The sequence below is a fragment of the Doryrhamphus excisus genome, linkage group LG4, assembly GCF_037039965.1.
Source record: "Doryrhamphus excisus strain RoL-2023G ecotype Guam linkage group LG4, RoL_Dexc_Guam_v1.1, whole genome shotgun sequence".
NCBI lineage: Eukaryota > Metazoa > Chordata > Actinopteri > Syngnathiformes > Syngnathidae > Doryrhamphus > Doryrhamphus excisus.
In genome coordinates this window covers 17,674,006-17,684,910 of record NC_136360.1, presented here as the reverse complement: position 1 = coordinate 17,684,910, position 10,905 = coordinate 17,674,006, and the positions used below count along the sequence as shown (strand labels likewise).

General features: G+C 36.6%; 1 protein-coding gene and 1 long non-coding RNA gene across 2 annotated transcripts; both read left to right on the top strand.

Annotated features, from left to right (window-relative positions):
- Positions 1-926: 926 nt before the first annotated feature.
- On the top strand, positions 927-3,031 carry LOC144898371 (uncharacterized). Its single transcript, XR_013627303.1, has 3 exons — positions 927-1,276; positions 2,269-2,348; positions 2,691-3,031. It is a non-coding gene; the product is annotated as an uncharacterized LOC144898371 (long non-coding RNA).
- Positions 3,032-4,228: 1,197 nt separating this feature from the next.
- On the top strand, positions 4,229-10,718 carry LOC131129523 (uncharacterized). Its single transcript, XM_058073174.2, has 3 exons — positions 4,229-4,997; positions 8,339-8,446; positions 10,020-10,718. The coding sequence occupies exons 1-3, from the start codon at positions 4,325-4,327 to the stop codon at positions 10,115-10,117; spliced, it is 879 nt and encodes a 292-aa protein (XP_057929157.2). The 5' UTR covers positions 4,229-4,324; the 3' UTR covers positions 10,118-10,718.
- The last annotated feature ends 187 nt before the right edge of the window (positions 10,719-10,905 follow it).

Here is a 10,905-nt window from a genome sequence, read left to right as displayed (position 1 = left end):
AATAATTTAATTTAATTTAATTGTAATAAAATAATAATTTGTAATAAATAAATAAATAAATAAATAAATAAATAAATAAATAAATAAATAAATAAATAAACAAATAAATAAAAAATGACTTTATTCTTGTAAAATTATGGCTTTTTTCCACAGTAATATGAACATTTTATAGACTTTTTTTTCCAAATATTTGGACTTTATTCTCATAAAATGACTGCTGTTTTTCCTTCCATATTTTATGTTTTTTTCCAACTTTTTCCAACTTTTTTCCAACTTTGTTTCCTAATAATGTTATGACTTTATTCTTGTAAAATTATGCCTTTTTTCCACAGTAATATGAACATTTTATAGACATTTTTTCCAAATATTTGGACTTTATTCTTATAAATTTACTGCTGTTTTTTCCTCCCATATTTTATGTTTTTTTCCAACTTTTTCTCACTTTTTCCAACTTTTTTCCAACTTTGTTTCCTAATAATGTTATGACTTAATTCTTGTAAAATTGTGCCTTTTTTCCACAGTAATATGAACTTTTCATAGACATTTTTTCCAAATATTTGGACTTTATTCTCATAAAATTACTGCCGTTTTGGGGGTTTTGTTTTTTTGTTGTTGCATTTTGTTAGGGTAAGATTGTGCCATGGCTGCGGCCTTCAAATGGCCCTCGGGCCATACTTTGGGCACCACTACATACAGTATGACTCCTTTATGTACAGACAGTACACTACCATTGAGAACAATGCATGAAAATACCAAACTTTCTCGAAACCGATAAACCTAACAGCATTTGTGAGGACCCAAAGTGATGTAATACTGCAGTGTTCCCATGGAAACAAAGCCAGTACTTTTTTGTAGGGTACCGCCCAGGTACTGGACCTCGTTGATCGGCTTTAAGGATAAAAAAATGTTTTTTTAACATGGAGATTGCGTGCAATACTTGGGCGAGGCGGCGTTTGTTTCGTTTCAATGTTCAACAAACATCACCTCTCAGGTTTCGGGGAATTCGGGAGGTGGACATGAGCTTCCTGGTGGCCATCGAGAGAGCATCCGCACCTTCAGCATTCCTTTACTGCAGGGTGTGTATGTGTGTGTGTATAATTATGGATCTTTTGCTCGGCAGTCTTTCCATGGCAGATCCTCGGCGTGCCAGAGGAGGCCGTCCACAGTCGAGGAAGGAGAAGCTTGACCGCTGATGACTTCGTCTCGCCGTCGCTTAACGTGACCTCGACTCCACGCTCCTCTCTCAGACTCCTGGTGGCACACAGGAAGAACACAAGTGAACACTTTCCCTTATTTCTCCACGTTTCCTTCATCAATTTGGAGTGGCTAATTAACCTAGCATGTTTTTGGAATGTGGGAGGAAACCGGAGTACCCGGAGAAACCCACGCATGCAAGGGGAGAACAAGCAAACTCCACACAGAGATGGTCGAGGGTGGAATTGAACCCTGGTTTCCTAGCTGTGAGGTCTGCGCGCTAACCACTCGTCCACCGTGCAGCCCTCCAAAAAAAAACATGCTAGGTTAATTGCCGACTCCAAATTGTCCATAGTGGTCCAAAAAAGGAAAAAAGTTATCATTATTAGGAAAATAAAATCTAAATATTACAAAAAAAATTTAATTTTTCGGGAAATAATAATTGTTGTTCAAATCATTATGTAAAATACAACAACAAAACAACAGCAAAAAAAAACCCCAAAACAGCAGTAATTTTATGACAATAAAGTCAAAATATTTCGAAAATAAAGTCGATAAAATGTTCATATTACTGTAAAAAAAGCCATAATTTTGCAAGAATAAAGTCATAACAATATTAGGAAACAAAGTTAGAAAAAAGTGTAAAATATTGGAGAAAAAAGTTGGCATTTTATGGGAATAAAGTCAGAATAAAAATAAAGTTGTCATTTAGGCACAATAAAGTCTTTATATTAAACTTAGCTTGGTTGTCTAAATTTCTTGACTTAAATGAAGCATTTTAAAGCTTAAAAATGGCTAAAATGAACTAAAATACTAAAATATGAATGGTTGTTTGTCTATATGTGCCCTGTGATTGGCCCTGTGATTGGCTGGCCACCAGTCCAGCACCCCTGCCACCCTTGTGCGGATAAACGGTAGAAAATGAATGAATGAATATAAATATATTCTTGACTAATAATAGGAGTTATTATTATTATTATTTGTGAAAGTGACTGCATTTCCTATTGGAGGTTCCATTGTAGTTAATCGCAGTTATTTTATTTTCATTCATTTCTAACTTGTCTTCTTTTGCAGTACGTTTGGGACTCAAGGTTTTTGTGACCGGTCCAAGAGACAGTCTGGACCCTGAGAGCCTGCTGCACTTAAACCAGGAGGTCAGTATATAATCATCTTTGAAGAACAAGTCCAAACTCAACAGAGACTTTGGAAACAAACACAACCCACTAAACTAATCAAGCTGGTCCAAAGGTCAAAGGTGAAAATCTCTCTTCTTGTTTTTGGTTTTTGGTTGTGCAATCCTACAGGGACTTTGTATGGGAAGTTTTACGTTGCGGTATTTCCCAGCTTTCTAATGAAGTAAAAAGGCATGTGTGGATTAAAGGATTAGGCTCTCAGGAACTCAGCGGGAAAGTCAAGTGCGGCGTTGGCGTCGTTTCTGAAGCCGTTGTTTTTGCTTCACGTGTTTTTGTTTTTTTTTTTTCTTTTTCCGGGCGAAGGCTGGGCTCTACGATATTGGAGGGGAGGCAGGAGTCTTCTCCATGCGGATACTCCGGGTCAAAAGAGTGACGTCTAAACCCTCATCGACGTTCCAGCCATTTGCTGGAACACCGCCATGATATCTAACAATGAAGTAAAATTAAGTAGTTTAAAAAAAAAATTGCAATTACGCAATCACGTGCACAAAATCAACCTTTGAATAAAACTCCAAACTATTTTGATGCATTGTTTTTTTTTCCAGTTTGCTGTACTTACTTTTAATTTCACTTTCCCCTTTGTGGTTTGACTGGTTCTAAAGCCTGCTGCATGAAATTATCACTTATTATCTGTGTCTCATCCGGTTTGACAACTTCAGTACAACTCCCTATCACCAAATTGACACTTTGGACTAGCGTCATTAATTCATTAAGAACACACGGTTGGATTCCCCAGGGTATCATTATTCATTCATTCATTTTCTACTGCTTATCCTCATGAAAAAATCCCAATTTAATTTAATTTAATTTAATTTAATTTAATTTAATTTAATTTAATTTAATTTAATTTAATTTAATTTAATTTAATTTAATTTAATTTAATTTAATTTAATTTAATTTAATATTAAAATGTGTGCTAGGTGCGTAAATGTTTTAAATCATTTTCGAGAAATAATTTATTTTATTTTATTTTATTTAATTTTATTTAATTTTATTTAATTTTATTTAATTTAATTTTATTTAATTTTATTTTATTTTATTTTATTTTATTTTATTTTATTTTATTTTATTTTATTTTATTTTATTTTATTTTATTTTATTTTATTTTATTTTATTTTTAAAATGTGTGCTAAGTGCGTAAATGTTTGACGTTAACCGAAAAACACACATACGCTAACAGAGGTTCCACTGTAACAAAATTTCGAGAAATAAAGTAATAATATATACATTTTATTTTATTTTATTTTATTTTATTTTATTTTATTTTATTTTATTTTATTTTATTTTATTTTATTTTATTTTATTTTATTTTATTTTATTTTATTTTATTTTATTTTATTTTATTTTATTTTATTATTAAAATGTGTGCAAAGTGCGTAAATGTTTCACGTTAACCGAAAAACACACGTACGCTAACAGAGGTTCCACTGTAACTCATTTTCGAGAAATAAAGTGAAAAGGCAAAAAAGTATATGGAAGAAAAGGCGCTGTTTCTAACCAGCAAGGAACTTGGGCCAATCACACGTTAGCATAAAACGATAGAGCCAATCAGTGCGCTTGTGGGCGGGCTTAAGGGAAACCTAGTTTGAGTGAACGTTTACTGTTTGATCCTAGCGATTGACCTGTCGCCATTTAATATCGTTATTAAATAAAATTTATAATATAATATTATTTAAAAACGTTGCTGGGAAAAGCCGAAAGAGAAAGAAGAAGAGGAAGAAGTCTTACTGAAAGCAAGTAGCTTTCCTATCTTTCATGGGGCTCGTGTTGACCACGCCCACTAAGAGACGTGACCAATAGAAAACGACGCACGGGGGACGTTCCTTAGCCCCGCCCAACGTGCGTGTTCCTGGCAACCGTACGCCAACCTCCGCCGGCATGGAGGTGGCACTTTACTGCTTTTATTTACCGCTGTGACAAAAAGTAGCCACGCAGTCATGTCGGAGGACACGCGGGCCCAGACGGAGGGCGACTTTGAGAAGACTCTCGCGTTAATTGGCGGCCGTGAGAGGATATATTTGGTGAGTGACGCCTGCCAAAGCAAAGAAGCGGGCGACAGCGACGCCGGCGTGCTGCAGGAGTTCATCCGTGATTTGTTCCACGGCGGAAAGGACCTACAGCCGATTTCCTCCTCTGGTGTGAGCGAGCAAAGCAACGTTTGCACCGCGAAAAGCGGCGACATCACTCCACTGGAGAAGCGCGAGGATTCACGCGCCAGCACGCGGGGGAAGACCGCTCGGAGGGAGGTGAGCAGTTCCAGCCTCCGAAGAACCATCGACTACCCGACAGTCGTATTCCTCTTCCGGGAGACTTTCATCAGCTGCGACCGCAAGCAAGCGTGCTTGAAGGAGATACTAAAGGACGTCAAGGCCCGCACTAAACGAGCCGGTAGATCCACGCCGGCTTTGATCGGTTTAGTGCGAACCACGGCGGAGAGCGCGGAGACGCAAAGGTGTGTGCGGCACCTGGAGCTCCTCGTCCGAAACGTGTTCCCGAGACACGCACCGGAGACTATTTGGGTGGGCTCCTTCGTCCCCGGCGTGGAGAGCAGCGCGCTCAACATCAAGAGGAACTTCTGCAGAGTGATCGGTTCTTCGCCTCCGACAGCAGGTGTGAACCAGGGGCGGTTCTAGGAGCTGATCCTCCTCGGGGGTTCCCTATAGTGGTGGTGGTTCCCACCAGTACTAATTTGTTCCAGTCCTTCTTACCCCCAGGTGTGCACAAACTACAGTAATATCTATAATATAATATAGATAGGGCTGCACGGCGGACGAGTGGTTAGACCTCACAGCTAGGAGACCAGGGTTCAATTCCACCCTTGGCCATTTGGAGTTTGCATGTTCTCCCTGTGCATGTGTGGGTTTTCTCCGGGTACTCCGGTTTCCTCCCACATTCCAAAAACATGCTAGGTTAATTAGCCACTCCAAATTGTCCATAGGTATGAATGTGAGTGTGAATGGTTGTTTGTCTATATGTGCCCTGTGATTGGCTGGCCACCAGTCCAGGGTGTACCCTTCCTCTTGCTCCGAAGACAGCTGAGATAGGCTCCAGCACCCCCCGCGACCCTCATGAGGATAAGCGGTAGAAAATGAATGAATGAATGAATAATATAGATAATATAGTTATCCTACCATATCGTTTTTGGTCTGAGAAAATATGAATTAAAATGTAAACAATCTTCAGTTAAACTCACAGTTTAGTGCTTCTCATAAGTGCTTCCATCTCATGACGGACGGTACAAATGTTTTTTAGCGTCTTTAGACAACAACCTTTATACCGTCTTTTTTGCTGTTCACTCCCGTGATGCAGCCTCTCCTCCTCTGTATCGCCGTGGGGATCTCCGATGGCTCCGCCGTTCCAGAATGTAGACAATGGAGCAAGAGGCAAGCCTACACACTTTCCTAAGGGGTCGGTATGGCAACAAAAACAGGAAGAAAGTAATAAATAAAGTTCGATTTAAACACTAAAAACATCACAGAAGATGCAGAGCAGCTGTAACTAGCTTGCGCTCGGGCAGCGCCATCTTGAAACCTGAGACCCCTGCATCAAATCCAGTCTATATCAATATACTATGAACCATATGCATAAAATAAATATGGATATTTAAAAAAATATTGATTTATAAACAAGGAATTGCCGTATAAAGGATTGACGTCTTTAGACAACAACCTTTATACTGTCTTTTTCGCTTCACCGTCTTTATTTTATTTATTTTTTTGTCACGAACCGAAGTACAGGTGATGTGACCATCCAATGACATAATGGGTACCATAGTAACTGTCAATATAGTGAATAAAATCAAAATATTACAAAAAAAATGTAATCTTTCGGGAAATAAAATTGTCATTTAAGTCATTATGTAAAATACAACAACCAAAAAAACAAAACCCCCAAAACAGCAGTAATTTTATGACAATAAAGTCAAAATATTTGGAAAATAAAGTCAATAAAATTTTCATATTACTGTGGAAAAAAAGCCATAATTTTGCAAGAATAAAGTCATAATAATATTAGGAAACAAAGTGGGAAAAAGTGTAAAATATTGGAGGAAAAAGTTGTCATTTTATGTGAATAAAAAGTCAGAATAATATTCAGAAAAACATGTCCTTTTTGGGAAGCATATAATGTTCACATATTCTAATGTGATATTATGAGAAACAAAACAAAGTTGCAAATTTCAGGAAATTAGGTTGGAAAAAATTATGATTAGGAAAATATTATATTAGGAGAATTAAATCAAAATATTACAAAAAAAGTCATCTTTCGGGACATAAAATTGTCATTTAAGTCATTATGTAAAATGCAACAACAAAACAACAGCAAAAAAACAAAACCCCCAAAACAGCAGTAATTTTATGAGAATAAAGTCAAAATATTTGGAAAATAAAGTCAACAAAATGTTCATATTACTGTGAAAAAAGCCATAATTTTGCAAGAACAAAGTCATAACAATATTAAGAAACAAAGTTGGAAAAAGTGTAAAATATTGGAGGAAAATTTGTCTTTTTATGGGAAAAAAAGTCAGAATAATATTCAGAAAAACATGTCCTTTTTGGGAAGCATATAATGTTCAGATATTCTAATGTGATATTATGAGAAACAAAAAAAAACAAAGTTACAATTTCAGGAAATTAGGTTGGAAAAAATTATTATTAGGAAAATGTTATTATATTCTGAGAATTAAATAAAAATATTACAAAAAAGTCATTATGTAAAATACAACAACAAAACAACAGCAAAAAAACAAAAAAACCCAAAACAGCAGTAATTTTATGAGAATAAAGTCAAAATATTTGGAATATCAAGTCAATAAAATTGCAAGAATTAAATCAAAATATTAGAAAAAAAATGTAATCTTACGGGAAATAAAGTTGTCATTTAGGCACAATAAAGTCATGATAGTAAAATCTAACCCTAATCCATAGGTATGAATTTGAGTGTGAATGGTTGTTATATGTGCCCTGTGATTGGCTGGCCACCAGTCCAGGGTGTACCCCGCCTCTCACCCGAAGACAGCTGGGATAGGCTCCAGCACCCCTGCGACCCTCGTGAGGATAAGAGGTAGAAAATGAATGACTGAATGAATGTATTGCAGTATTTGATTTGACTAATAATCGGCTATAGTCAACCACAAGACAGCGATCAATTAATTAATTTATGAATTTTTTAAACTTAATGACCGTATGAACTGAGTGGTTAGCAGGCAGGCCACACAGCTAGGAGACCCGAGTTTGATTCCACCCTCGGCCATCTCTGTCCGGGTTTTCTCTGGGTTTTCTCCAAAAACATGCTAGGTTAATTAGCCACTCCAAATTGTCCATAGGTAGGAATGTGAGTGTGAATGGTTGTTTGTCTATATGTGCCCTGTGATTGGCTGGCCACCAGTCCAGGGTGTACCCCGCCTCTCGCCCGAAGACAGCTGGGATAGGCTCCAGCACCCCTCATGAGGTTAAGCGGTAGAATATGAATGAATGAATCTAAATGTATTCTTGATTAATAATAGGAGTTGTTATTATGATTATTTGTGAAAGTGACTGCATTTCCTATTGGAGGGGAAAATAATCATGGAGGTTCTATTGTGACCATGTGCGTTTTAGTTTGTAGTTTGCTTGGTAGACTTTGGGTGCATGTTTGTTTTATGTGCAGGGTCTTTAACCTGGAGGACACCGTCCAGTTTGACAACCTGTTTCATATTTTACATGGAAGCCATCCATTTTCCTTTTACCGGCAATAGTCTATAATTATGTCGCATTCAAGGGCCGTCACTGATGATTTCACTGATGAGTGCCGACATAAGATGAAAGTAGGTCAATGCATGACATTCACAAGACCGCTACCTCTTCCTACTGCGGCTGATGAAAGCCCAAGAGGAACAAAAGCAGCATTCATGAAACAATAAAGCACTTTGGATTAGCTGCCAAGTTGTTTAAACGCCTCTTGTTGCCTTCCAGATATTAGCAACAGCAGTAGTGGGAACCCGCTGCTGTGGCCGTTCCAGTGTTTGTTCAGGCCCAATGGAGGAGGAGCAGCCAACAGTTCTCCAACCACCAAGCAAAGAGGTTAGCAACAACATGTCAACCACAGGTCTGACTGACCCGAACACCAACCAGTTATCCCTCAAATGCAGAAGATGTTGTGATGTATTCTTTTATGTACTGGTCACGAGGTGGCAGTAATGGTAATGGTTTAATTTCTTTTGAACATGCATCAGATTACAATTGAATGCATCCCATAATCAGTTCCCAGTTCCACATGTCCAAAAGGAGTAGGAAGAAGCAAAGCTTATTAAATCTGGTACTTTTACAATCAGTAACTGTTACATTTGTTCACTTCCTGCTTTCCTAATATTGTTTAAGTATCTATATATATTTTTAAAAGATTTTTAAAATTTTATTTTATTTTTGTCACGTAAATTTGTTCACTTCCTGCTTTCTTTTTAATTTTTTTTTATTTTTTTTATTTTTAAACTTTATTTATTTATTTTTGTCACATACCGAAGTACGAGGTGATATGACCATACATAGTGGGTACCATAGTAACTGTCAGTAACTGTAACTGTCATACTATGGTACCCATTATGTCATTGTATGGTCATATCACCTCATACTTCGGTTTATTAAAATAAAATAAAATAAAATAAAAAAAATATATATATACATATACTATATATTTCACAGTATGTATACTGTGATTTTACAGTAATAAAAATAGTACTGTAAATTCATTTTACAGTATTTTACTGGCAGCACAATGCCAGTAAAGTACTGTAATATATTTCACAGTATGTTTACTGTGATTTATTTTACAGTAATAAAAATAATATTGTTAATTAATTTTACAGTATGTTTACTGTGATTTATTTTACAGTAATAAAAATAGTACTGTAAATTAATTTTACAGTATTTTACTGGCATCGTGCTGCCACTAAAATATTGTAATATATTTCACAGTATGTTTTCTGTGATTTATTTTACAGTAATAAAAATAGTACTATAAAATCATTTTACAGTATTTTACTGGCAGCACGATGCCGGTAAAATACTGTAATATATTTCAATGTATGTTTACTGTGACTTATTTTACAGTAATAAAAATAGTACTTTAAATTAATTTTCCAGTATTTTACTGGCCGCACGATGCCAGTAAAAGTCACCCTAACCCAGCTCTGCGGCTTTGTGGCTATATTTAGCGAGTAATCAGACCCACTCTAGATTCTGGACAAATCTCGTGAAGTGTTAACAGGTGGCTCCGTCTCATTTGTGACATTTCGAAAAGAACGTTTTGAAATGAATGTTTGTTTTTTGTACTCACTTTTTGGTCAATTTGACAATTACGTGATTACGTCACATACTGTACACCCCACCTGATGTGTGAAATGTCAGTGGAGCAAGCTGGTCAATGTGCGTGCTCGGGCTCACTGGGGGCCACAGGCCTGGACAAACTGGTGAAACTGGTGCAAAGGACACCGAGGAGGCTTCTTTCCATCATGCACAACCACAGCATGGACACCACTGTGCAGCTTCCTCGTATTATTGTAACGTTAACTTCATTGTCATCGCTAAGCAGTAAATGAGCGAGCAATCGATTAAATCATATCCAGCATATACATGAAAGCTTTTTATTTCATTTTAGTTCCAGGCGATTCTGAAAGCATGGAGGAAAGCATTCCTTTGAAAACCAATTCCACATCCGCTGGGCCAAACGAGGAACCCGTTGGAGGAGACTGCTGATGTCACGTGACTAAGACCCTCAACACTGTGGACTATAATGTTTTTACTTTGTAGGGACGAGCTGGTCTAAGAAGCCTCCGTGTTGTCAAAGATGTCCATGTTGTTCTGCATCAATATACAAATAACAGTAGATATGCCTTATTATTATGACATTTAGTGTCACCTTGTGGGTGAATACTTTATAAATGAAGTACAATTTAGTAGCACCTTTGACTTTGTTAGTTCTAAAGCAATTATACATGATTTTATCACCAATTGAACCCAACTGCTGTAACTTGTGCCTTCCATAACTTATTTGAAGACCTACAAAATACTGAGCATAGCAACTTAGGAGCAGAGCATTTATTCTTTTTCCATACCATTATAATGAAAATAACCAGATACAGTAAAATGTAGAGCCTCACATTTATGCTTTTGGCAGCTGTAATACTAAACAAATGAGCGCTGACATTGTATATATTTATTAGGCTATTGAATTGTTTATTGGTAACATATATTTGAATAAAAACATTCACAATTTGGACTTTGTAATTGGTTTTGTTGACTACAGGGAATGAGACAGAATGTAGTTGAATACTGACCCCGTGTGGAAAGGTATGGCAAGGCCCTGTATGAAAAGCCTGTCATTAAAGATTATTCCTTTTGTAGTTTGACGTAATTTGTTACGTCTCAGCCTTTTACAGTCAAACTAAAATACATTTTTGTGTCAGCGTTGACAGTATTAATATCAGAAAAGACAACATGGATTGTTTTAATGTTTATTTTAGACAGGCAAAAAAATGGGCAGC